The 27,922-nt window shown below is 47.6% G+C and overlaps 1 protein-coding gene across 2 annotated transcripts; it reads left to right on the plus strand.

The window, feature by feature from the left end:
* Positions 1-27,496, plus strand: OTULIN (OTU deubiquitinase with linear linkage specificity). 2 transcript variants are annotated; one of them, XM_045082030.1, is made up of 7 exons: positions 1-325; positions 7,157-7,233; positions 12,643-12,737; positions 15,588-15,731; positions 20,310-20,435; positions 22,968-23,237; positions 25,661-27,496. In XM_045082030.1, exons 1-7 carry the CDS (start codon positions 150-152, stop codon positions 25,853-25,855), a joined length of 1,083 nt encoding a protein of 360 aa, XP_044937965.1. In that variant the 5' UTR covers positions 1-149; the 3' UTR covers positions 25,856-27,496. The 2 variants fall into 2 exon arrangements, with proteins under 2 accessions (XP_044937965.1, XP_044937966.1); XM_045082031.1 differs by having other exon boundaries at positions 84-212.
* The last annotated feature ends 426 nt before the right edge of the window (positions 27,497-27,922 follow it).

Here is a 27,922-nt window from a genome sequence, read left to right on the forward strand (position 1 = left end):
GGGGTGACGCGTGCGGAAGCGTCCTGCGCGGCCTCGGAAGCCGGCGGGCTGTAGAACGGCGGCGGCCGCGGCCGGGCCCCCCAACGGGAGGGGCCCCGGATCGCTCGGAGCGGCGGAACCGCTGTGGCGCCCCGGCCGCCGGCGGTCCCATGAGTCGGGGCACCATGCCCCAGCCCGGAGCGTGGCCGGGCGCGAGCCGTGCTGAGAAGCTGGTGCGGGAGGCGGGGGCCGCGTCTCCGGGCCCCACGAGAGCGGCGGCGCGGGAGGGCGGGAAGGCGGCGGCCGGCGGGCAGCCGCGGTCCGCGGTGCTGTGCCCCGCCGAGCAGTGAGTCGCGGGGCGCGGCGGGGGCGGGCGGGGGCGCGCGGCTCGTTCCCCTTGGGGAGGCTGGGCGTGGGCTGGCCTGGGCTGGGGGGTAGCCGGCCGAGAGCCCTTCGCACCCTCGGCTCTGGGTAAGGTCGGCGACGGAGTGGAACTCAGACACTCGTGTCCAGTCTTCGTACAGAATGTTTTCCCGCAGGGCCCGGGGGCGCACAGTTCTGGTCGTCCAGTGCCCCTGTTTCTACATCTGCATAGCTCTGAAGTTAAAAGAAAGCTCCAGGAACTTGGGAAACAAACCGGAAAAGCGTGCAGTTCTAACTCAGTGAATCTTTCCTCCGACCTGGTTGGGGAAGTAAGGTTGCTTCTGTCACAGCCAAAGGAAAACTGAGCCATGCGACAAGTTGGTTCTCGAAGGGCAAGTCGCCGCTGGCTGAGCGCTCCACCTGTTGAACAGACTTTGGTCGGAGCCTGACCCAATTCTCTTTTGCCCATTAACGGCTTAACTAGCTGTCCCCCTCCCCCTTTATTTTTAGATAGGAAAGGCAGCGCTGGTTAGATCAGTTGTTTTGTGAATCGTGAGGAAGGCAGCCCAAACCGGAGGCGTGGATATTTTTAGCAAGGATCTGGGAGTGAGGTGCAGGCAGAATATAGACTTGAAGGCGAACTTTTCCTATGCTTTCAGGTTCTAGGCGCATGCAAATGCCTTTGAATTTCAGAATTGATGAAAGCACTCAGATAACCATTCTGACAGCTTAATTTTGGCTGGCAAGCTGAATTGTAAGGTGTGTTCAAATGTGATCCCCCTGCCCCCTTTGGCCAAGGGGTCCTTGGTGGGCCTGCTGTGCAGCTCGTGTATTATAATGACATTGATGTGCACAGTTCTTGACCATGGCTGTTGACCTTCTCATTTATTGAGCACCTAAGGCCTCTGGAATGGTATTATCCACACTTAGTGTGTTCATGGCTACTGGGAAAGATTTGGAGTAGGCAGTCTCAAACTCCTCTACCTATGCGGGTAACCTAGGTGAGTGAGGCTGGCCAGGTGTGGACCATGGGTTTCTGGAGAGCTGTGTCCATCACTGTTGGGGTCAGAGTCCAGGAGGTTCTACGTTCTGCTTACTGAATTTTCTGTATTTCAAGAGTCCAAATGTCCTGAATTTTTAATGAAATATCCTGATTTTTAAAGACTAGCATTTTGTTCTTTAACTGAAACCACTGTGCAGGCCCAGGTGGGAGCTGATGTTGGTTTGCTCTTTGGGTTAGAAAACGACCTCAGACTCCACAGAGGGTAAAATAGAATGGGTAGGGCGGGCGAGAGGGGGTGTCTTCTGCTTCTGCCCCTCCGCAGCCGGTGCTGGTTACTAACTGCTGCTGCCTTCCTCTTGCCCTGGTGGCCAGTGATGTAACTCCCTGGTTAGAGACCCTGCCCCTCAGAAGCAGCACCTTAGCCTTGAGTGGAGCATTCTAATGCCCCTTCTAGATGCAGAAACTTTGAATCTAGAACCATGTTTCTAAAAGTATGTATAGTTATTTGGCAAGTTTTTGGATGTGGTTTCCAGAGTCAGAACCTGGGGAAATAGGCCGTGGTGGGAAGGAGCACTCTTCCTCAATGAAAAGGTTTGAGACACACCCCTTAACCGCTGTCAGTAGATTTACAGACTTCGTCTGAGAGGAAACATGGGGGTGGGGGGACCAGCCTAGGTTTGTCATCTTACCCAGGAGGAAACTGAGTGGTGGATTCCAGAGGTCCTTCTTGACCAGGGAGACAGGGAGTAGGTTTCTGGGCCACGTTCCCTGAAGCTTCAATGGGAACATACCCATCGTTTTCTGGCTTTCTTAGCAAAACCAGGCAGAGGAACATGATTTATGACTCTCCCCTTACCTCATCTAGCTCATTTGAGAACCGGGGTTGGTTGGCATCCCCTGGACAGACCCTAAGGATGGCTCACAAGATGGCTTACGGTCTGATTTGAAGAAGTCTTAGGTCACACCAGATTTGGTTGACTTTTCTTGGAGCTTCCTCACTGTTTCTGTGAGCACACCTGCTCTGCACTATCCCCTGCTCACCCCGCCCCTGCATTTCAAACTGAGGCTGTGTCTGTTTCTTGCCCTTAGCTAAATAAGTTACCATTCCTGAGGACCAAAATGGTCCTGAGACATGGTCAGTGGCCAGGCTAGACGAGCTCAGGGAACTGAGAAGCATGACTACTTCAAGGCCGGTCTTTGCCTGCCTGATGGTGCAACATAGTTTGAATCTAGGGTCCATAGGCTTGTTGTATGTGGTGGGGAGCATATGTCTGTGAACCTCTCTGAAATGGAAGGTGAAATTTGATGTGTATTTCTTTTTCTGGGCGGAGATTCTGATGGGAGCTATGGATTTTCAAAAGGGCTGTGCACAACGAGTTTTTAAACCATTGTTCTTGGATGTTGCTAATATGCCGTTGCGGGAGTGTGTTTTCCCACTCGTCTCACTCCTTAGCTCCTGTGGGGTATGTTTGATGGGGTAACAGCCATTCCCTCATTCTCTTGCCCCTTGTCCAACCGGGAAGTAAAGACTGTTTCAAACCTCATGGTTGAGGATATCTGGGTTGTCCCCAGATACCTCTGGAAGTCACGTGGAATAGCACGAGCCAGTCATGGAAAGTCCACTCGCAGAGGGGGGTGGAATTTTGGCTTGGGTGCCGGTACTTTCCTGCATGGGATGTGTTGTTCACCCATCTCTACAACCGCGAAGTGGTGGAGAAAGGCTGGGTTGAGTGGCCTTTGCTTTTCCTCTACCTTTTTGGGAAGATACATTGGTGTCACAGTGGTTGACACTGTCTCACCAACACTGCCTGGGTGATGGGTCTTCTGCGATAGGCCAAGTTAAGCATGAACTGCAACGTTCGAGTTCAGAAAGCTGAACAAAGCCATACTTAGCTTTTTTAGACAACTAAAGGGAACTTAATGCAAATGTTCATAATGGTGAGAGATTCCAATCTGTCTTCTTAGTTTTGCATATATGTTAGAATTGACTTTTTTCATATTACATGTTGTATCAGAATTTGAAAAATTGGCTCTACAGAAATGTCTTGCTTCACTGAGCTCTGTGTTTTCAGTTGATAGCTTTTGTTCTTGGCAACAGTATAAGTGTCTGTATGTAGTAAGCATTTTAAAATTAAATTTTCAAACATTTTATTGTTATGCAGTTCTTTGAACAGAGCAAGAGAGATTATAATGTGGTCTGCAGAATCATATAATTTATTCAATCACATATATTGCCTCAGTATTAAGATATTTCATCTCTAGCTTAAAAGAAAACCAGAGCTTGAAAATACACACTTTAAAATAGCAGTGTGCTAAACTAAGAATTTTCTAAGTAGAATGTATTGGATTTTGGTTTTAAAATTTAACTCAATTATGTAATTGAGCCTGACTCACGTGCCATGGTCCACAAGAAATCAAGTCATATTTAAGACTTTGGCTTACTTTTCTAGCTATCTGTATGTTTTCTAGAAGGAAACCTTTTGCTGTGGTGATCATTTGAGTCTTTGGGTTTCAGTGGCCTGTTGAGTGCTAAACAGTAGACACTTCCCATCCCCATCCCAAGTTGACATATAAACACAAAAGTTTACTAAATTTCTGAAGCTGGTCAGTATCAACAATTTTTATCTTAGAATGCATATCCTTTTTCTTTTCATTATTTCACTATCTTCCCTTCTCAAAACAAAAAATTCAAACCTCTAGTTTAAATATAATAAATATACAACAAACAAATAATACGTAAATATAAAATATAAATAAATATATCTGTGTAATATATAAATATTTTGTCACTTTCAGCCTTAATATTTTGATACTTAAACAGGTTAAAGCAATAGATTATTGAGTCAACTATTTTCCTAAGTAAAATTATTATTTTTCTTGTTCTCACCTCTCTCTCTCTCTCTCTTTCTCTCCAGCTGGTTGTCCTTATGTGGGATGACTATTTCATTTTGGCTGTTAAATATCTTCTTTTCTGACCATAGTAGTTGAATGTATTGCTTAAACTTAAAATTTGTTCTCTCTCCAAGAAATTACAGCTTTAGTATCATTTTTATGGTAGCCTTTAAAAGCCATATTACAGTTTCCTTAGTGGCCTTTTAAAGTTAGCAAATGTCCTTGGATATTGTCCTTGGTGGCCAGGGAAGTTAGCAAACATTTGTGTACAGGATCTGAATGAAATCTGGTTGTGGTTAAAGTAATTTGAATGCACTCGGGCCTCCCATTCACCCATTTCTGCTTTGCTGCTTTTGTGTATCTTGAATCAGTGCTTTTAATTTCCAATAATCTTCCTTTCTACTCCGTCTTCCCTTTGCATTTAGTTCTCACGTTGATTTCTTTTCGTTCCATTCCTGCTGGCCTTCGTGGGAATTTGTATGTGTACAAGAGAGGCTTGTTCAGAGAACTTCCTCTGGGCACTGGTGTTGCGCTCGCACTTGGGTTATTTTGCAGATTAAAAAGGAAGAGGACAGAGGTGGAGCTAAGTGTGCCTGCAGCGTAGCCACAGAATTCGCTTGAAGTATAGTTTTTAACAACACATAGATTCATAGTCTCTTAGAACTTAAGACCTGGAAGAGGAACCATGTACAGACCTTGTCTGCTCTTCTCACTTTGAAGATGAGAGAAACTAAGGCCAGGATTAGGGAAGTGGCTTGCCCAAAGTCATGCTTCTGATGACATCAAGAAAGTGGTTCACTTTGATGCTTGTTTTGTTGGACCAGAATTTCTCTCCTATTTGATAAAGCTAAGGAGGAGGCCAGAAGGTATAATGAAGTTAGTAAAAGAAGAACTAACATATTTAGTCACTTTTTATTTTAGGCATTTGATGTGTAGTCCCTGTGAATCTGGTTTTGGTTTCTTTTACCTCTGGCATGACAGCATACATTTTACGTGGAATCTCATGGGGGTCAGAGAACATGGAAAGTACCTTTTCCTAATACGTTCCCTCAGCCCCACAGTATTTAAAAAAAAATGGGCACATCCATACCCATACCATTACCTTTATTTAAAGAGAAAAAAAGGAGTAAGAAATGACCATTGGGAGAATATTTGTTAATACTGTGCACCAGTGGTGTAGTTTGAGAACGGCTAACTTTTGGGAGAGCTCATATTTTACATGTGTCCTTTTTCACAACAGTCTTTTGAGGTGAGTTCTCTCACTGTCCTTTTTGTGGTGGTTAAGTTTAAGTGGTTAAGTTTAGGCTCACAGGGCTAATGAGGGCCAGAGCGAGGAGTCGTTAAAAGCTGACCTTGTAACGTCGGGGTCCCTGCTCTAGCTCCGGCACTCTGCAGCCTCGTCACCCAGCCGCGTGTGTCCTGATGTCGTAGGCAGTGAGTCATTCCAGCAGAGGGAGTGGGTTGAGCCAATCACAGCTGTAAAAGCGTAGGCTAGTGTCGGTCAGGTGTTTGGACCGAAGGGGGGTATGTGTAGAGGAATCTTGGAATCCAGGCTAGCTGGTGGGTCAGGTCCACAGATAGACGTCGCTGCTTCTTTGAGAGCCAGTAGAGGGTTTCGGTGAGGTGGGGGAAGGGGGGGGTAGCAGATGGCTCTCAGTATCCCTTCATCTTTCTCTTATTCCTCTCGCCTCTTCTTCCTCTCTCCCCCTGCTGTGCTGAGCCTTGTACCGGGAGCTGGGCTGTCGAGGGAATTGGGAATGGGAGTATCTCAGGTCGTTTGCTTAATTCCGTACTTGTTCCTAATCTTACTAACTCCTTCCTGTGTCTCCTGGCGCCTGGAGCCTCTGTCTGGTGTGCAGGGCAGGGCGGGCTGTGCAGCCATGGGGAGCAAGTATAGGGAATTGGGCATCTGATTACACTTAATGTGTACTTTGGCCAGTTTCCTCCTTTTCAGCTCTGGGGGTCTCCTGTACCCTGAAGAATGCTTGGCACTGCCAGTTCCTGAGCCCCTCTAGGGTTTTCTGCAGGTTTACCGTCTTAACTGTCCAGCAGATGTTCCTCTGCTGGCGTGGAGGCTTTCCTGTCCTCGGTCATTTACTGTTTCTTTGTCCCTTTTTGGACTGTTTGGGTCTTGTGGTTTTAGCAAAGATAGGTTTGGTATTTCTGTTTCTCCTCCTTGTCGAGTTGTGGCTTCTCATGAGGGGTAAAGGAGATATCTTTTTTCAGTCCTTGTCTGGCAGCTAGTGGGCTTTTCTATTCTTGTTCACTCACTAGATGGAACTAGAGACTTCAGGAACCTACTGTATAAGTACCAAGTCGATCAGGGTGGCGGCCCTTCATGTATGTGGGAGGGACGTGCTCCACGGAGCGGGGCTGGTTGCTGCAGTGTGGGCCGGTGTCAGGGAGCAGGAAAAGCCTCGGGAGGGTTTTCAGCTTTGGGGACTTAAAATGATGGATGGTCTCCTATCCTTGTTTTTAAAGCAGTGATTGTAAAATTTGCTTGTGACATAATCAAGCACTTGGCCTGCATTTCTGTGTAAATACTTTTATTAGTGTTGTCTCCATTCTTGGAACTTGATAGCATCGCGACGAGGCTTCATTGATAAGACGCATGCTAGGATGCTTACGAATGCAGCTGAGCTCCCGTTCACAGACCTTCCAGTTCAAGTGGCCTCAGAGCCACGCAGCCAGCGGAGTGATGTGAAAGTGTCACATTTAAATTAAGAAGCTCTGAAGTGAAACGATAGAAGCATGAGCGTCCAGAGTTTAAGATCCATATTTTATCAGATCATCATCATGTAATATGAAAAAAGCTACACTTTTCGTGTCTGATAAATCTTTTAAGCAAGTGCTTGTTGTAACGGGAGGGAAATGTCAGTGCAACACGTTTTTGAAATGTCTGATTTGGTGTGATTTCAGTGAGGAGGACATGTATCGTGACGCGGAAGAAATAGAAAAGGAGAAAGAATTACTTACACATGAAAAAGGGTTATCAGGTATGTTTGGAATCATTTTATTCATCCAGTTCTTACTGTTTATAGTAGGAAATGCAGTAGGTCGATATGGCCCTTTTCATAAAATGCTGGGATGTGCTTCCTAGGAAGCATTATGCGTGTGGTCTGAGCTGCGTCTGATCACTCATTTTGCTGGGGCCGGTTTGGGGAGTACTGTTTCTCAGGTTTTAAAATCGCAGCGCAGATATTCTCCCTGTGTCGTTTACATCCACATCACGTGTGCCCCTGTGAGGGTTTGTTCGCTCTCTTGACGCCGCCCTCTAGTTCTGTGATTTCCGTCCGTTCTTGGAGGGAGAGTTTGGAGTTGAAATGCACTTTCCATTTCAAGTGGAAGGACTTCTTGGGAAGCTGGCTCTGTGTGTCTTTGCACACAAATGGCCTCGTAAGAAAGAAGGATCCTGGGATCAGTAGTGGGATCTCTCTCGCTTCATGACCTTTTATCTGTGTTTCTGCTCAGTCACACCTGCTCTCGCCCCCCAGCTCCTCGGATCCCGCACCCGTGGGCCCGTTGCTGTGAGGAGGAGGCAGGTCCCCTGGCCGCCTCCACTCAGGCAGGGCCGGCTGGGCTGTCTGAGGAGAAGAGCCCCCTCGCTTCCCTGGCTGGCTCGGGCTGAGCCGAGGGGGGATGCTGCGCTTGGGGATCCGCCATAAATGACTCACAAGTGACATTTTCTCTCACTACCTGTGTAACGTACATGTTCCGGTTCGTTCTGAGCACTAGCTTGTGTTTGCTTTACGGTTCACAAAAATATTGTGTGTGTGGAGTTAGGAACATATGATATAAAGTAGGCTTTTGGGTCATTTTGAGGTTTTTCTTGAGTCGTCCTCACAATGACTTGGCGGAACTCTTGACTGGGGTAGCCCCGTGGACCAGCTTCTCTGTAGTTGTCCCATCAGGAGTTTTCCCGGGCCACCTGTCCCCATCCCCCATGGAACCGCAGAGGATGCTCCGTTTCTGCTGCCACCATCGCACCCCGTTCGTGACGACCTTGGAGTTGCTGTTAGTCATAGCCCTGAGGAGACGGTGCTGTGTGTCCCATTGCAGGGACCTCTTGCTTTCTCTGTCACTCTGCAGGTGCTCTGCTGTGGTTCACCCTGTCCTCGGGGGAAGCCCTCCCTCTGCAGGTGTGTCAGCGGCTGGGGGAGCTGTGTCATTTCCAGCTTTCGCCCGAGGTTGCACCTCAGTCCTTCTGGGGTCATTGCCCTTCCTGAAACAAGGTCCTTCCTGAAATAAGTGCTTCTGCAAGGAAGGGTCTGTTCGTGGGAAGCCCTGTTTGCTTGCAAATTGAGTCTCAGCTTGCTTTTTAAGAACTCCGGATGAGCAGGTTAATCTTTCCGAAGATAAGGCAGTTGACAGTTCTGCAGTCAGACTGATCCTTCGTAGATAATGTGTCCGTTTTTTCTGTCTTCTCTTTGTCTTCAGTATTCTGCGCTTTCTTTCTGATGTCTGTTGAGTGTGGACTTTTAAAAGCCTACTGCTTGAGGTCTTCTTTTGGAATCCCTCCATGCCTAGTTTTCATTAGTTTGGGAGAATTCGCACCATTATCTTCTTTTCTTATTCTCCCTACTTACTCGTTTCAGAACTCTGAGTAGATGTTTGCTCACCTGCTTCAGTCATCTGAGGCTCTTCATGACATGCTCTTTCATAGCTACATATTTTTAAATTATTTATTAGGGGCGCATGCATGGCTCAGTGGGTTGAGCCTCTGCCTTTGCCTCGGGTCGTGATCTCAGGGTCCTGGGATCGAGCCCCGCATCTGGATCTCTGCTTGGCGGGGAGCCTGCTTCCTCCTCTCTGCCAGCCTCTCTGCCTGCTTGTGTTCTCTCTTTCTTTGTCAAATAAATAAATGAAATCTTTTTAAAAATTATATATTTATTTGACAGAGAGAGACACACACAGTGAGGGAGGGAACACAGGCAGGGGGAGTGGGAGAGGGAAAAGCAGGCTCCCCACCAAGCAGGGAACCCAGTGCAGGGCTTGACCCCCCCAACCCTGGGATCATGACCTGAGCCGAAGGCAGATGCTTAAGGACTGAGCCACCCAGGCGCCCCTATAGATATTTTTATTGTGTAGCCTCTGTTCCATTCTGGGTAGTTTCTTCAGATCTCTTCTCTCTTTTTTTTTCATTTTTGGAGATGTTCTGGGGGCGCCTGGCTGGCCCAGTCAGTGGAGCTTGTGGCTCTTGATCTCAGGGTCATAGGTTTGAGTCCCACATTGGGTGCAGAGATTACGTAAAGTCTTAAAAAAAGACAAAAAAAGAAAAGAGATAGAGAAGTGCTATTTTCTCCAGATTTGCCTGGCTCTGTTTTTGATAGTTTTTTGCCCTTTGCTCATGTTTCTTGCGCCTTTTGTTTCGTTACGTATTTAAGACCTACTCCTTTGGGTCTCATAATTTCATTCGCTGAAAATCTTGGCGGGTCTAATTATGCTGGTTGCTGTTTTTGCTTACTTTTTGTTTTTCAAAGTTTGAATTGAAAGCTCAGCTTTTGCGTATCTGCGGAGGGCTTGTGCAGTTTGGCCTGAGTGGGAGGCTTCGGCCTTATTCCTGTTGGGCACCCACCGTGTCACCTACCCTGGGCCACATTATGTCAGTTTCTAAAATCGAGTTTCCAGGGTCTTGGAGCTCGTCTGAATTCCTGTCCTGACCCTGTATGAGAGCCAGCCTGTGGTTATGAATTCTCAGGGAGACTTCCTCTTTCCCAAGCCAGAGCCCAGGCCAAGGCCGAAAGTTTTCTTATGCTCTCTGTTAGTAAAAAAAAAACAAAAACAAACAAACAAACAAACAAAAAACAACAAACACTCTTTTCGCTAACAAAGATGTCCCAGGGTTGGCGAAACTATGGCTGCCTGGCCAAATTTGATGTGCGACCTGGTTTTAAAATAAAGTTTTATTGGAGCTTCTTTTTTACCTATTGTCTGTGGAGCTTTCACACATGGTAAAGTTGACTAGTTGTGACAGAAACCTTATGGCCCTCAGAGTCTGTGTTATTTACTCTCTGGCCCATTACAGGAAAAGTAGATTCTTGCCCTGGTCCACCCTTTAACCCTGAGTTCTGGCTTTCTGAAGTTCAGTTTTAAGTTCCCATCTTTCCAGGTTCTGAATCCTTGTCTTTGTCACCATACGGTGATTAAGGACCAGACCTCCTGGTTATTTGAGCTCCTGATTACCCCTCTGGTTTTTAGCTTCTCCTTTGGGGTTGTTTTGTTTTTGACATTTTTAATGTTCTTTCTTAGAAATAGTAACAGTCTGCGTAGTTTGCATTTAAACGGACGGTCGTATACTGTGACTGTCCTGTAGTCTAAGACGTTTTAGGTCGGGGCTGCCTGCCCTTTGCCTCCATCTTCTATCCTGCAGGAGGGCATGCAGGGGCTGTCGGAGCCCTTCTCCCCAAGAACAGCAGCGGGGCGGCATTTGAAGTATCATTTTGGTGGCCGCAGCTGTGTGGGCGTGCCGTTTCGCACTCCACTGCCGCCCGCAGGCCCCTCGTTCAGCAGGGCTTACGGCTTGTGGCTTGGCCTCCTAACCCGGTGAGGTTCCCCTGCCTCCTCCTCTCAGTTTTGAGGCGGTGGAGCTGCCCACCGCGCCCGCGGGCCAGGGCTTACCTTCGTGGGGGCAGGAATGAGGACTGCAGGCCAGGGAGCCGGAAGGCTGCACTTCGAGCTCGTGAGGTCCTTCTTGGGCTGGAAACGTGCTCTCTGTTCAGGCTCGTAATGCCTCCTGGTGGAAACATGGTCCCAGTGATGACCTCAGTTCTGGATATTTGCTCTTCCCCCTACTTTGTGGGGAGGTGAGTGAGAAGACACATGCAGGGAATTCTTCCTTCCGCTGAGTAGACCCTAAAAAAAATGTTTCTTAAATCTAAACACTGATGGGTCTGTATTTAGGATCGGCTGTGTGGCTCCAGTATTTGTGGTCTCTGCATAGTGTGCTTCAAGGGTGTGTGTCCCTTGTACGCCAGTCCTAACTTCCGCCGCAGAATTGTCTGTAACCTGCGAGGAGGACTTCATGCTCCTCACTCCATCACACCCTGGCCTGTCGGTGCCCGTGCTCTTTCCGTCTTCAGTCGCTTCCCAGTCTGTCCAGGACAGGATCTGGGTCTTCACTGCCTTGGTAACCCTGGTTTCTAGCTCAGTGCCTGGCGCATGGTAGACATTCAGTAAATATGTGTCGTTAATTTACGTCTTTCCTCAGGAGTAAGTACATTGTAAGGTACTTCTGTCTTTGTATCTTAATTTCCTTGCTAACATTTACTTCTTCAGTAGTTTAAAAAGGAAGTCAAGCTATGCCTGAGAATTACTTCACTTTTTTCCTAAAACACACATACCCGTGTGCGTGCGTGCACGTATACCACGAAGTCAACCCCCAAACCTTGTATGCTAAACAAAGAGAATCTAAAGCCCATTTATTTTATTACGTGATTTTTCTGATTGCAACTTGGATTTTAAACATCTTACAAGAGTCAAGTGAAGTCTGTAGCTCAGCTAACATTTAGAGAGCTTCATTAGTTTCTGGCTTATTAATAGTTTGTAGCCTTTTGGGATGGGGGCAGAGTATAAATAAATAAATACACATTTTTTAGTAGGTCTTATCTCTTTGTATAATGGATATAAAAAAACTAAGTAACAATCATTAGGTGTATTTTTTCATAGCTCAGACTCCTGCACGGTGGGTTTGAGTGGAATGATACGCACATCGTGTCAGTGAAGCTCCGAGCACTGAGGACACAGCTGAGATACAGAATAAACCCTTGGCCTCAGAGGAACTCGTGCTTTGCTGTGTTTGTGGATGTGGGTGGGAGTGGGAGTTTAGGGAGAAGTGGAGAAAAAGAAACATGTGAGGTGTTGATCAGTGCGTAGAAGAAAAACAAAACCGTGTAAGGGGACCAGAGTGAAAGTGTGTATGTGTGACATGATATATGGGTTTTGGGTGACATTAGAGTGGAGACCTGTAGGGAGTGCCGGAGTCCGGCAGTATGTGGGAGAGGTCCAGGGGAGGCCACAGGTCGGGCCGGAGCAGTCAGTGTGAGGAACGGCAGGAGCCGAGGCCAGAGAGGCAGTGGCAGGGGGCACGCAGGACAGGAGGCCCCTGTAGGAAGTGAGGACATCGCTGCCAGTCCCCGGAGAGGCTCTGGAGCTCTCAGAACCCACGAGTGGTGGCAGTTGTCTGAAGTTTTAAACGCATCGCTCTGGCTGCCGCGTGGAGAAGGTGTGGTGACCCGGGAGACCCACTGGAAGAGCTCCGGGGAGTGAGGGGATGGTGGTGGGTAGTGGCGGGATTCTGGAGCGTTTTGGAATGAAGGTAGAAGGAGAGTAAGCTGAGTAAAGCAGTGCTGCTATTCTGATGGTGCTCTGTTCGTTGCTCACCCAACCCCCTTTTGATTCTTCTGCAGAGGCCAGGTTAAGTGTAGCTCCTGAAATGGACATCATGGACTACTGCAAAAAAGAGTGGCGGGGAAATACACAAAAAGCCACGTGTATGAAGAAGGTATGATGTCTAGATACACAAAGTTTCAAGTTTTAAAGTAGTCTGCATAAGTGATTACGTAATATGTCCTTTTATATTTTTAGATGTGGTTACAACAACTGTTCTTAGACTAGGTAAATATTGGTGTTCTAATTCTAGAGATGAGGAAACGGACTCCAAAGGTAAGGAGCTTGTTTCGAGTCACAGTGTTAATATAGGGCCAGCTTTAGCTGTTCAGTAACTCCTTTTCTTTGAAAAATATGATGCTGTGCTGTTCACAGTTGGGCCAGTCATTGGTTGTCCTCTTGGGGTCATTTGGGAATCTCTTTCTCGCCTTTTGTGTTAAAAGCATTAGGGATGGGACCAGCAGATGCCATCCGAACTGCTGTCCCTACCTGGGTCTGGTCTCCTGCCCTCCTGTCCGAGGGGCCTGGGCTCTCCCACACTTCCTGTGCAGAGGGATCTGAAACTACTTCCTTTGTTTAAGGTGTCCCTAGAGCTGCCCCTCCCGGTCCCATCACGTGATTGATGACTCTTAGGGAGGGACTCCTGTGAGGTGGTCCCGCTGTGGCTGGGCTGGCCATTGTTCAGCCGGGCCCCCTCCCGCTACACGCTGGTCGAGCCCACCACCCTCTTGGTTCTGCCCTCGACGGACCCTGAAGCCAACATTCCTTAGTGAGTGGAACGATGTGAAATTGCTACTCTCTGACCGTTTCTGAACTACAAAAACGGCAGTTTCGACCCAAAACATCCACCACCTCTTAGAACCTCTGCGTTTATCCTTTGCTCATTTTTCTCTTGGGACTATTTACATTATGAATTTAAATGTACTTCTTTTATATTAGAGACACTGACCTGTCATGTTTGATAGGAATATCTGTTTTGTTGTTTACATTTATATTGTTCAGGATTTAAAATATTTAAATATTTGTATATATCTGTGCTTTTCCTCAGAGCTGTTTTTATTGAAAACAGTATGCCCCTTTCACATGTCCTGCAGCGCTCCCGCCTGCCCTGAACTTGGCCGGCCTTCTGAACATAGTGGCTGCTGCAGTCTGAGAGCCCGTGCTAGCTTTGCTCCCTGCTGGGTCTGAGCTGTGGGCTGGCTGTGTCTCGGGCACTGGTAGGGAGCTCAGTCATGAAGTGCCTGGGACGATGATTGTTGACACTTGTGAGGCTGCCTGCTGAATGCGTAAATTCTGGCCACTTACAGGTTTTCCAGACTTGAGTCCTGTATCAAACTAGATAACCAGGTGGCTGGATACCTAACATATGTTTTCTCATCTTTTCCAGAAATGCTTTCCCTGACTTCCAGTTTTATTTTATGATCTCAGCCTCTTTAAAGGATCTAACAGTTGGCACCTCAGGGTCCATAACTCGAAAGTATCTCTGAAGTTATCCACATCGTCCATATTTTGGAACTCACGCTAAAACCCTTTCTCTGTGATTTTAGTTTGAGGGAACGGTTTGGCCATGTCGTCGGACTCTTCCAGTGACCAAATAATCAAAGGCACATCATTGGACCAGGGTCACTTTGGGACCCATGGTAGTAATGAGAGCATCTCAGGGGCCTCAGTTTGGATCTCAAGTTCTTTTTTTGTCCCTACTTGTCTTACAGTTAATTTTGTTTTGGATATTCTTTTGGAAGTAAGTTTGTATAAACCCAGATTTAATTTTTGAAGTCTGAAATAGCACGAGTGAGTTATGCATTTGGAAAATGCAGTTCCGGTTGGGTCAGCCGTCGCCAGTATTCCCAGGGTGACCAGGAGTTCGCCCAAGGGAAAAGGTGTGTCACTGGCCTTAGTATGTTGTAGCGATTGGAGCGTTGAATGAAAGCTCGACTCATACCCACTGAGGTCATCCTATGACTCGAACCTCGAGAACAGCTAATAACGAGGGCCCAGTGCTTGCGCAGAGTCTGCATGGCGCCCACCCCCCGACGAGGGCCATGCTCCTTCCTTTGTGTAAGTGCAGGGTAGAAAGCAGAGTCTCAGGTGACGGTCACGGCGGAGCAGGAGGAGCAGAAGGGCCCTCAGAACGAGGCTAGTGCAGTGCAGAAGGCAGCAGGTTGATCTGATGCGCCAGCATAATCCCGCCAGAGAAATCCGGTTGTCCCGTGCCTGTGGCCCATTGTATGGTGGCTGTTTTCAGAGGATGCTTCACAGCGGTTCGTTTGGATGACTGTTCTGAGTCACTCAACATTTTCATGTCCTCGTTTTGCTTCCAGACCAAATGACACTTAAAATCCACTTTGTAAAGAGTCTCATAGAATTATCCAGACATCTCCTAGCATGTGGACTGTTTTTGCTATACCGTGGAAACTTGGGATTTTTACAAAAAATTTTTAAAATACAGAGATATAAACTTAGTACTTCTCTCTGTTCTTTCCTGTCTCTTCATTAGAGTTAGGGTCACTTTTAATGCAGATTAACCCCCTCAGGATGTTGGTTATCAGTAAGTGAGTATTATAGCAGTTGTTTAGAGAGGGACTTGTAACTCCTGACCTCGGGGTTGGCTAGTGTTTTCATAATATTTGATATATTTTATTAAATGGTAATTTGTAATTATTGGTCTTAATGATTATTAATGTTTATTAATCTTGATTATTAATAATCATTAATAAATGATATATTTATGTGTTCCTGTGTATTGTATCTGTTACATATGCTGATGTTTTATACAGTATTAACATTTGGTAATTTCTTTAGACTAGTAAAGACAGGAGTTAGAATGGCTTATGTGAGGGACTCAGCCAGCCTTGTTTTCATCCTTCCGGTGATCAGAGGCATGTATTTTCCCATAGGAATAAAGCTTTCTGTACGGTCTGAAGTCAGTAATGACCATTTTGAATTCTTTGATGCTTTTACCCAGGGCTATGAGGAAGTGTCTCAGAAGTTCACCTCCATCAGACGCGTCCGCGGGGATAATTACTGCGCGCTGAGGGCCACGCTGTTCCAGGCGATGAGCCAGCCAGCGGCACTGCCCCCCTGGCTGCAGGACCCGGAGCTCACGCTGGTACGCTGCTGCCGCAGGTTTGAGTCCACCGTGTTTCCGATCGTTTTTGTGAGAAAGCTCCCTTCTCAGCCCGGGCCGGGTGCCGGTACTGTCCGCAGTGTGACGTCAGCATGCGGCTTGATTCGGTTTTGGGTGGCAGAGATGATTTTCCATAATAAAGTGACCAAGAATGATTGCAATGTACCAGAAGAGAAACGTGGTAAAATGTATTTGAACGGTTCTGCCGAATTCGAGAGCTGGTGTTTGTGGTCTGTAAAAAGCACTTCGGGGTTGTTTGGCTTCAGTGTTGCTGTCTGCAGTAAGTGCGCTGTACGCTGTTCATCTGAGAGTCTTGGCGGGGTTATAGAATGCACATTCTGTGGTTTCCGCTCCAGTTCAAGAAATGGGCACTTTCTGCTTTGTGCTAAGAGGATCAGTGTAGGGGGTGGCGCGTGTCACCCCGGGAGGGGCTTCCTGGGAGGTCAGGGTCATGGGATGTGTCCCGTGCCTGGCCTTAGTTTTAAATTGGCAGTGTGGTAGTGGTGCCCTAGGGTGTCGTGTCAGTGTGACTTGTGTCTATGACCTGTGTCAGATGAAGTCACGTGATAGGTTGGCTGATAGAATATCTCAGAGCGTCTGGTGGGCAGAATTGATAGTAAGACATTCATCGGAAGAAAATTGGAAGCGCCGTGCTTAAACACATGCGCGCACGCGCGCACACACACACACACACACAAACACACCCACACACTATAGACATTAACAAAACCTAAGAGTCCTCACAGTGGGAGATCTGCCTTAACGGCAGCTTACAGAGGTCATCAGGATGAACTGATTGGCGGCTCACAGAGACCAGCAGGGTGGATGGATGGCATGCTCAGTCTGAGCCCACATGGCGTGTGGCTGGCAGTGAAAATGAAGCCTTGTCTTGAACACGTCTGAACCACAGGCAGTGACCGTCCCATCTTTAGCTGCGCTGGTTAGACCCCAGCTTGAGGGTTTGTGCCCGTGTCCTCAGTACAGATGGGAGTGTGGCCGACATGATTCCTCTTGTTCGGGAACTGTTGAAGGAGCCGGGGTATTTGCCTGGAATCAAGATGCTTTTAGAGGAAGCTGGTTGTCCTCTAAGCCTGAGATTAGGTACACGAGAGGTCACATGGCCTGAAGGGCACAGGCCGTGGAGGCCTTTGCACTCTTATTCTCGTTCTGGCCCTTCTGCCGGTCTTCCCTCGGAAAGCCCAGCTCCGACAGGGGCCTGAGCATGTGCGTGATGGGACAGCGGGACTGGCAGAACCAGGCGTGCAGACGGAGGCGGGGGTGTGGCTAATGGAGGCCACGGTGTGCCCCTTGGTGGCAGGGCACCTGGACCACCTGGCCTCCGGAGTGGGATCTCCCCATCTCCAGTACTCCTTGTGTGACTGTGATAAGTAACCTCTTTACTATAAAGTATATATTTGGTAACATACTTGCTTAAGACAGGCAAATCAAGGGATACTTTATTGCTGCCAAACAAGACAGTCCTACAGGAATTGGGGGATGAAAGTCATTTCTTACTCATTTTCCTGATACATCAGAGTAAGATGTGTCCCGTCATAGTAAGTAAAACCCTGCGCTCCCTTCAAGCCCGTGCTACATTTTTTGTGTTAAAGATGGCATAGGCTTGCCATGGTAAACACTTGGGGCAGAGCCAGTGACAGTGGGTCTGTCCGCATTTACCCTGATCCTTGATCCTTCCAAAATGCCCGGGGCCTCCTCTGACCACTACCCCATGCCTGGCGACAGTCTTCTGTCCTGGTCGGTTGAGAGCACAAGCACCTTTTGTTATTGTGTGTCCATGGGGCTTCTAGAAGTGTGGGAATGCTGACCGCTTCCAGGGACACAGAAAAGTAGCTCTCAGCAGGCAGCTTGAAGGGAATCTAGTTTTGCACTATTAGGGCCTCCTGAATGGCACTGGCTCTACATTAACCCATCTCGTCTGCTTTTGGGGTCAGAGAGGTCCTGGGGCACCTAAATTTGTGGGTGAGTCTGGACTGAGAACCAGCGTCGGCCGGTGGCCTGTAGGCCGTGCACTTCTGGGCATCTCTTGACCTCATGGAGAATTTGGGCAAGCCCACAGAAGCCCTGCTTTGTCACTAAGGCACAGGCGCCCTTTAGCTGGCTGATATGCTTCTGTTTGCAGATCAGAATATGTTCTCTGTAGCATTTTGCCATTTTCCCTCTCTTCCAGAATGTCCTTGGTTTCAGAACATTAAAGGGAAAGAGGAAAGCTAGACTAAGAGAACTTCCCCTTAATCTGAGCTCAGTGAAAGAGACCCTTTTCCTGCCCACACTCGTCTCCTCTGGCCCGGCTTCGTCCGCATCGTGGGAGGTGGAGCTTTGCCCTCGCTGCCCCTCTCGTCCTGCCCTGCTTGGGTTCCCTTGTCCGGGTCCCAGTCTCCGCATTTAACTGCACCTGATCTTCTGACCCTGACGCCAGCATTGGAGGTGGCTTGGTCTGACTGTTCTTAAACTTGAGGGCAGTGCCTTGGTCCCTGAGAGGGAGTGTCAGTCAGGGCAGGGATCCTTTGGTTTCCAGGTTTACCAGGTTATAGAGCGTCTCGATGAGCAGGCGATACCTGGGACAGTGTTTGTTTACTGGAGCTCTTTGTTTGTGAGTTATTTTGGGGGACACCTCTCTGTTACCCCACAGTCCTTTTAATCATGGTCAGGATGTCAAGAGTTAAAGACAGCTTCCTGGAGAAAGCAGTTGGTTTTATAGTATAGGCACAAATGAAATTCCATCGAAGCTAATTACCAACCTTATTTTTGAAATATTTCCAATCATGGTTTCTTGTTTAAATCTCGTTACCTGCTTAAATCTCTCTTATTCTGACAAAAGCCCCGTCTCTTTGTGTGTCCTAGAAGAGTGGGTGTGTATGTGTGTTCTGTGTACCGTGACTCTGGAAAGCATTCAAGGTTAGATCTCCTTTTCTATTTTTGAATTAATCATTGCAAATGCATTATTCTTTTCTCAGTATTTCTTTCACACACCTCGTTTTTTGGACTTTCCCCAGGATCTCCACATCTCCCAGAGGCCTACAACCCTGAACTAGGTCATTACGCTGGCAACGGTTTGCCCAGTGTGTGGAAGGAACGAGGTTTCAGGGTTTCGCTGTACGTAGTTAGAACTTGGGGCTCTTCCAAGTGGTGCAGTTGTGTGTTGTGACTGCTGCTGGGGTACGTGCAAGGTCACGTGAGGCTCCAATGGTCTTCCAGGCTTCTCTCTACCCCACTTCTCAGCTGACCGTCTGGTATTTCCGCTCCGCACTCTTCTTTGTGCCCAGCTGTGATTTCAGCTTATCGCCACTTGGGGGCATTTTAGGTTCTGGTGATAAATCTGAGAACCCGAATGGAAGGTTCCCTGAAGAACCACCTACCTGTTGCGGAAATGCTGGGCGCTGTGGGCACGGAGCTGGGCTGGTGGTGGGGAGAGCGCAGCCACTCCCGACTTAGTGTAAATCACCGTCACCGCGGGAACTTTCCCGAAGAGCGGGGTATACATCCCTGCATGGTGCTGGCTTTTGCGGAAACGAGACCACCTTTGTTTCCCAGGATGGCTGCGGGTTGAGAAGCTGGACCTGGAGTCACCCTTTGTGAAGGGGCCTTTGGAGGCTTAGATTCCCTGGGAACTGAGCACAGGAGGCCTCATTTAAAACTATTTTTGACTGTGAGACAAGCCTGCGTTCCACGTAGGATGCTGTAGGAATGAATTCTTCTCTACTGATCGTTTGACTCCGTGGACTTTCTCTTCCTGTCTGAGTGTTTCAGCAGTGAAGGGACGTGCCTGTGCCCAGCCTTATGATGCATTTTCTCCTGACACACCCGGGACTTGGGGGAAGGCGGGTGTCGGAGTTCCCATGCTGTCATCCGTCCTGTTGTGTCCCAGCTTGCCTTGCAGACTCCAGATTCTGTGGATGATTAGGGGAAAACAAAATAAAACATGGTCCAGGAAAAAAAAAAAAAAGGAACCGAGAAGGAGTAGCTGAGCTGTCAATTCTTTAATGAGCTGAGCCCCTGCAGCTGTTAACACCTTGTCCCACCCCCCCTTCCCTGCTGTGGTTTTGTCACACTGTACTGATGAGGCAGTTAAACTAGAGACACATTGTTTTTGTGAATATTGAAGCTTTTGAGGATATGTGGTAATATCGGAAGTTAGGCCATATTTTTCTAATCAGGAAAGAGTCAGGTTTTTACTTGATCCTGGACCATCTGTCCTGCCCGAAGCGCCTTCCTAAGTCGGGCTTTAGGGAGTGGCAGGGAGGCTGTCCGTGACCCCAGTAGCTACCTGGGTGGTTTGTGAAGACGTGTCGGGGATGCTGCTTTAATGTCCCCCTCGCAAAGTGCTGGTGGAATGTTCTGGGTGTGGTGGGAGCTGAGCAAGGTAGATTGTGCCTCTGTTATCTCAGCCGGAACCACCATGTCTCTCCAGCAGACAAACGTGCGGGAATTAATTCTGGAAACAAAGGTAGGTTTTGTAGGCTTTGTGGTTTTTGTGGGATCCTGTGGTGGATTTCTTGGAACGCTAACACCTCTTTTTCTCTCTGTTTCCTGATAATCCAGTTACCGGAAAAGCTCATAAGCAAATACAACTGGATCAAGCAGTGGAAACTTGGACTGAAATTTGAGGGGAAGAGCGAGGACCTGGTTGATAGAATTAAGGAGTCCCTCACGCTGCTAAGGAAGAAGGTTTGGAATCTGTAGTGTTTTTTCCTCTGGGAAGTGGAAAACTCTTACTCCTGATCGTCCCAGCAGACCACTTCTTAGTCCTCACGGAGTGCATTGCCAAATGTCCATGGCAATTTAAATGAACATAAACCCTTCCTGTGAAGTCTTTGGTAAAATCGAGAAATAACGACACCATTTATCATGTTTAGTGAAACGTTTGACTTTCTTAAAAGGAAACCTTAAATGTGGTCTTTGTTTTAAGTCATACTAACAAGTTCCGGGGTAGTCTGTATTTAGTCTCTATTTCTTAAGAGTATTATCAATGACGTGAATGCGTATTTATAAATTCTTTCCAACTATGTTCATGTTTTAAGTTTCTGTCCCTGTTTACTAGACTTGTTTTCATTTCTGAATGATTGTCAGAAATTTGTCTTCATTTTTTTTTTAAGATTTATTTATTTTAGAGCATGAGTGGAAAGGGCAGAGGGAGAGGGAGAGAGACTCTCAGGCAGACTCCCGCACTGAGTGTAGAGGCCAAGGTGGGGCGTCCTTGATCTCATCCTGAGATCGTGATTGGAGACGAAACCAAGAGTCGGATGTGGAACCGACTGTGCCACCCACGCATGCCAGTAACTTGTCTTTTGAAAAGTGTCCTGAGGGTTTCTCTGAAACAGAATTATAGGGCACACTGATTCCCAGTGATTTGGTTATTAAAATACTCCATTTCTGGAGTACTCCATGGGTTTTGGAGGTCCTGCTTGGACACTGGCCCATGCGGACTGCTAGGTTGCTTGCCTTAGAAGAGCTTGAAGCTCTCCCACCAGGAACCCAAGCTGAGAGCCTGCTGATTGCTTCAGGCTTTGTAGATGGCGGGGAGCCTGGTAAGGAGGCATCAGCCGGCCTTCAGGAGTCCTTTAGCGCTTACCCCGGGTGTTGATCTGTTTCATCCAGTGCGGTCTGCCCCCCGGTTAGACTTTCAGCTCCATGAGGATCTGTCCTGCTCCTTCCTTTTCACCCAGTGTCGAGCACCAAGCCTGCCCACAATAGGCATTTGGTAAATACATTCTTTAGTGAATGAACTGAGGGCCTTGACCTTCTAGAACCTAGTTCTTATTTACAAGCATAAGTGTTTCATGGAAAGTCTAGCAATTAAAAACTTGTGACAGGAGAAGGAAACAGGGATTCTTTGTATTCTCTTTGCCTTTTGGAATGGAGCATGGGGTTTACAGGGGCTGGGGACCCCAGGATCTAGGGTAGGTGAGAGCTGAGAGCAGGGCTCTGGCTTTGTGGGTGAACAGGAAGGCTCTTCAACTCAGCCATTGGTGACAGTTTCTTTTTCATCTCTTTTAAGGTCTTGTGAAATTGTAATTTTTGCTGTATTAGCTATGTGTGCTGTAAACAGATCCTTATTTTGGGGAACGGTTTAAGTGTTTCCAATTTGCGGTAACATTAAAATTATTTATTAGTAATCTAAGCCAGCATTACTAGTACTTCCTGTGTGCCAGGCTGTGCGCTAAATGTTTCACATGTTATTTAATTCTCCTAAGATGTTGCCATATTATCCCCATTTTAAAGATGAGGAAACTAAGGTCCCGATGTCTGTTAATGCCCAGCAAAACCCACCAGCTGCTTGGTAGCAAGGCCTTCATTCCATCCTGACCCGTAACTCTAGAGCCATGCTCTTGACTGCTGACTGGGTTTACTTCTGGAAAATAAGAGATGCTCCAGCTTTCAACCACATATAGTAGAGAATCCTGTGGTATAGTCATTACCATTAAAATTCACTGTTGAATTTAGAATTTTAATGGCTTTCTGAGAGGAGCAATAGTTACTGGTTATTCATAAGGACTAGTTCGTGTTGGTATCTCTCGTCTTCATTCACTTTAATTTAAAAGCACATGTATTTATAGAGTTTTCTCGTTCACTTAAAGTGTTCGCCTGTGTTAGCTGTATTCCTAGGACTCTGATTTTTTCTTAAGCAGGAGTCCATAAAAATTTCCTGCGTGGATGTATTCATTTGGAACTCCATGTATATTTTTAGGAAGTTGGAAGGATGAGTTTAGTAACCCTAATGTTCAGCGGCCCGCACAGGCTTCCTTGCTCATTTTCACTTTTGCAGGTTGGCTTGGTGCTTCTAGGTGCTAAGTGCTCCCTCCCGTAAGCCCCTTAAGGGGAGGTATAATTTTAGCTACCCCCCACCAGCTGCACACACAGCCCTCACACATGCACCTTATTCGCTCCTCCGGAAATTATTTTCGATTGGTCCAGTTTCATTGTCTTGGAAGTTAGGGCAGTTGAAAGCTCCATCCCATGGCATCAGTGCTTCTCCTTAGTGCACTGTACTTTTGTTTCATACTAATGGGGGAGAAGCTGATTAAGGAATTTGTGTGGTCTAAAGAGTACCATTGTTTGAGCTAGAAACTTGAATGTTGTGAGCATGGGTACATGACCCGTGGTCGCCTACTTTTGAAAATAATTTTGTGCTCGTAGTATGAAATATACCAGGGGTTTTTAGAGCAGGCGTTTAATTGTTACCTAACTTTCTTGTTGTAGTGGGCAGGCTTGGCGGAACTGAGAACAGCCGAAGCAAGGCAGATAGCTTGTGATGAACTGTTCACAAACGAGGAAGAGGAATATAGCCTCTATGAAGCTGTAAAATTTCTAATGCTAAACAGAGCCATTGAACTATATGATGATAAAGAGAAGGGAAAGGAAGTACCGTTTTTCTCCGTGCTTCTGTTTGCTCGGGACACATCGAATGATCCTGGACAGCTGCTAAGGAATCATCTAAACCAGGTGGGACACACCGGTGGCCTTGAACAGGTGAGTTGTGCCTTTGAATGTGTTTTAGTCCGAAATGGCAGCTTTAATCATTAAACATTGTATCACAGCTTTTGTAGGTCAAGAATTGGAGCAGCATAGGTGTGTGGTTTTGGCTCAGGGTCTCAGGAGGGAGCAGTGTTATATTGTTCAGGACTGCAGTCACCCGAGGGCTCGACTGGGCTGAAGGATCCACTTCCCACATGGCGCAGCACCCGGCTGCTGGCAGCACCCTCGGGGGTGGTTAGAAGGAGGGTTTAGTTTCTTGACACATGGACCCTTCCATAGCACTGCCTGAGTGTCCTTGGGAAACAATGGCTGGTTTCTCCCAGACAGTGAAGTGATCCAAGAAAAGGGCAAGGAGGAAGCCACAGTGTGCTTTACGATCTCATCTTGGAAGTTACATAGTGTTATATACACCATTAAAAACAAAGTCACTAAATCCATCCCACGCTCGAGGGGAGAGAGCATCGGGTCCCACCCACCTTATCAAGTGAGGAGGCAGAAGAATTGTGGGTCCATTTTGTAACCACCACGTTGATTTCAGCCTGGACTTGCTTCCGCAGGATGCTGGATGAGATCAGCACCTTGCACCTGGCAGGCTACAAATAAATGCAGCAAAGGGTCTTATTATTTAATCATGGCAGCCAGAGCTGTATTAGATAGTGTCCTTAAAAATAGAATTGGAGTCACCTTGGCCAGTAGAGACCAGCCTGCTCTGGGATCTTTCACACATATGCTAAGTTTGGAGGTCTGCACACAGACCCAGACCCAGTGTGCTCCTGTCCCCTGACACCACACCCACCCTGTCCTGTCTTTGGTGTGTGCGCCCTGTGTCATCTCAAAAAGCTTAAGTCTTTGTTAGTGGAGTAGCCAGCTACAAAAGTAGCATTTAAGGCTGTCCATCCAAAGCGCAGCCTCTGTGATATGTAGCAAAGGGGAAAGGCTCATGGTCACGGCCCGGTCAGGCAGGACTGAAATTGAAGAGGACCGCTTCAGACAGTATCTGCGCTCAGAGAGCATAGGCTCCTTCTGTCTCCGGAACGGCAGCCCTTCCCTTCTGTACAGAGCCTGGGGCACGGTGGTTTGCGTGTTGGACTGAAGTTTGTTCTTGAAGAGTCCTCACAAAATCTGTAATGGCGAGTCCCATTTTTAAAACATAACAGCTGTATCGGGATATACTTTACATACCAAACAGATGATCCTTTTGAAGTGTGCAGCCAAGCGGTTTTTAGTGTGTTTATAGAGTTTTGCAACCATCGCTGTAATCTAATTTTAAACTGTTTTATCACCCTAAAAAAAACCCCTATACCAGTTGGTACTAATTCAGCCTCTCCTAGCTCTAGGCAGCCACTAGTCTACTTTCTGTTTCTGTAGATTTGCCTATCCTGGAAATTTTGTAAAAGTGGAATCGTATAATATGTGGTCTTTTGTGGCTCGCTTCTTTCCCCTGGCTTCATGTTCTCAAGACTCGTCCATTTTGCAGCACATGTCCCGAACAGTATTCCAGCGAGTGGACAGACTGCAGTCCATCAGCTGACAGACGTTTGGGGTCTTTCTGCTTTCTAGCTACTATGAGTAATCCTGTTGTGTGGACGCATGTTTTCATTTCTCTTGGCTAGATACCTGGGATATACTTCTTTTGTTCTATAGTTGAAGTTCATGTAACATAAAATTAACCATTTTATTGATTTTATTTTTTTTAAAAGATTTTATTTACTTGACAGAGAGAGATTACAAGTAGGCAGAGAGGCAGGCAGAGAGAGAGGGGGAGGCAGGCTCCCTGCTGAGCCCCATACAGGGCTCGATCCCAGGACCCTGAGATTGTGACCTGAGCCAAAGACAGAGGCTTAACCCACCGAGCCACCCAGGCACCCAAAATTAATTATTTTGAAGTATATAACTCAGTGGCTCTTAGTACGTATATCAAGTTCCAAAATATTTTTGTCACCCCAAAAGAAAACGTGGTACCTGTTAAGTAGTTATGCCTCATTATTATCTGTTTGATGATAACTGTTCTAGTGGGAGTGAAGGGGAGTCCGTCTCCCCGTGGTTTTGGCGGGCGACCGCCTGAGGACTCTTCGTGTGCTCATTGTCTACTCACATATCCTCTTTGGATTAATGTCTTTTCTGTTCAGATCCTTTGCTCAGTTTTCAAACTGGTCATTTTTTTTAAAATTGTTGAGTTATAAAAGTTCTTCATATATTCTGGATACAAGTCCCTTAACAGATGTTTAGCCCACTTTTGTCGGTCTGCTTATGTGTGACAAGTGTGTAGAGAAGGCTGGGGGCCGGGCCTGCACAGAGGAGGAGAGGTTGCTGGGTGGCCGGGCCTCGAGCTGCCCCAAGCTCGGGGCTGGAGCAGGTGGCGAGCCGCACCTGGCTTGGCGGCTTCCCTCCGCACAGCTCTCTGCTCTCGTCCTCAGGTTGAAATGTTCCTCCTCGCCTATGCTGTGCGCCACACCATTCAGGTGTACCGGCTCTCCAAGTACAGCACGGAAGAATTTGTCACCGTCTACCCCACCGATCCGCCCCTGGACTGGCCAGTGGTGACGCTGATCGCCGAAGACGACCGGCACTACAACATCCCCGTCAGAGTGTGCGAGGAGACGAGTCTGTGAGGGGCGCGCCTGGGCAGCCTGGCCATGCGGCCGAGGTACACAGGCCACGCTTGGCTTGGGCCTTGGGCCTCCGGGTCTCTTAGAATGGCCTGTGGGAACTCTTGGGCCCTGTGAACCAGGCTGGACAGGGCTGTTCTGAGGACAATTTCTGATAGAATTAACCGAGTGTTTTCCCTCATCTTGGATGCAATACGTTTCAGGGGCCTTTAGAGCACTTTGTGGGAGGTACAGACTGCGTCTTCTCCATAAAGCAAATCTCTGGTATCAGAGGAGACTCATTTTGGAAAGAAATGTGTTCTTTATGTCTCAGAATCAAACTCTTTTTAATTGTAAACTGGCTCTCCGTTTTTTCTAACATAGTAATTTTTTGTGTTGGTGATAATGGGTGTCTGTAGGCCCTTCCTGTGCACTTGAGCTTACGTGACCTAACTCAAGGGCGTCTGTCACCAGGGCAGTCATCATGGCCTCTGATAGTCTTGTTGATCAGTGGTTTGGATTTACATATTAATTAAAGCTATTCTAAACAGATTGTCTTACAGGAGATTAAAAACTGGGTCCAGAAAGGAGTTACTAAAAGGAGAAGGAGCCACACGCAGGAGGGATGCGATGGCACCTGAAACCTCTGACTGAGAACGTGACAGGCGCCTGAGGTCATGGCCGCAGCTGGTCTGGTGCCTCGTGCAGGTGCTGTGCTGTCAGCTGGGGGCACGGCTTGGAGCTGAGCTCCGGCGTCGGGCTGTGGATGATTCTCGGGCTCACAGGTGCGCCACTGGATAGTGAGAAGAGCGCAGCGATCCCCCAGGTCTTTGAGAGGAGGAAGCCAGGGCCCCGGACTCCAGGCCCTCTCATCTGAGCTCAAGGGTGGGGGGAAGGTGGGTCTAGGGCTTCCTGTGCCCTTTCCTCGGGATGTTTTTGAGGGTGCTGCCACTGCCAAGTTCGTGTTCCTGCCGGGGGGTGAGTCATAGCGAAGTGTCTTAGATTTTTCTTGAGTAAGGTGAAGCGGAAGCAAGTAGAAAATTAAGCACACAAGTGGGGCTGAGCGCATCGGTGTGTGATTCGATTTCGGGAGGCCTGAGGGAGGAGGGAGCGTACCTGTTGGTGAGTGATGCCGCCTGGAGGCCTGGTTGCCTGCGGTTACGGCCGGAGTCATCCACGGGGGGCGTAGGCCGTGTCCATGGTTCCCTGGGACCAGACACATCGCTGCAGTGCTGTGTCAGCAGCTCCTGCCTGGGCTCCGCGTCTGTGAAGGTAGCAGCACCCTGAGGCACCAACCTTTATTTTATAACAGTTACAATCTTGATTTGGTTCAATTTAGTGTAGTTAATAAGCTATCACATGTTTGGGGGGAGTGGCGGGCCTTTTCTGAAGATTTAAGTTTTGCTTTATACTTAAAAATTAAAATTCTTTTGAGAAAACTCAGAGGACATACAAAACTATGCAGACTGTTACATGAGTATTTTCCCGTTACCTCATCCATGACCCCACACTTCGGGAGGTGTTCATTCTTCAGACTGTTTGAACTGGGTTTTGCTCTGAATGTGCTGAGTGCATTGGAGAGGCTCTGTTTTTCACTGTGAAACGTCATGGTGCCTTGAATAAGGAGGTGCCTAGAAGCCAAATTAAAGAAATAGTAATGACTTCTTACTGGCTTTGATGCTTCATTTTAGTATTTGTAATTGTACAACAGTAATGCTTACTGTTCATTCTTGAACATTTTTAAAGCAGTTAGTGTTTGGGCGCGAGGCAGTGGGGGTCTCTGTCCTCCAGGGGGTGCATTGAGTCTCACTGTTGGTCCACACCTGCTATTCAGTTTAATAATACTCGTGACCATCTGTCTTTGCATTTTGAAAATGTTCTAATCTTCATGAATTTGAACTGGATTTTTGGGCAGCTTAATTGTTTACATGCATACTTTTTCTGGTTCCTGTGTGTGACATTGTTAGAGCGTGTGGAAGTTGTGGTCTTCGGCACCACAGTGACGCCTGTTTGAAAGCATGCGCTGAAGCAGTTCTCTGACCCAGGGCCTTGTGGGACTCTTCGCCCAGCCTGTCGGACAGGCTTAGTGTG

Source organism: Mustela putorius, unplaced genomic scaffold (genome assembly GCF_011764305.1).
Source record: "Mustela putorius furo isolate JIRA1106 unplaced genomic scaffold, ASM1176430v1.1 tig00000589_pilon_pilon_pilon, whole genome shotgun sequence".
Taxonomy (NCBI): Eukaryota; Metazoa; Chordata; class Mammalia; order Carnivora; family Mustelidae; genus Mustela; species Mustela putorius.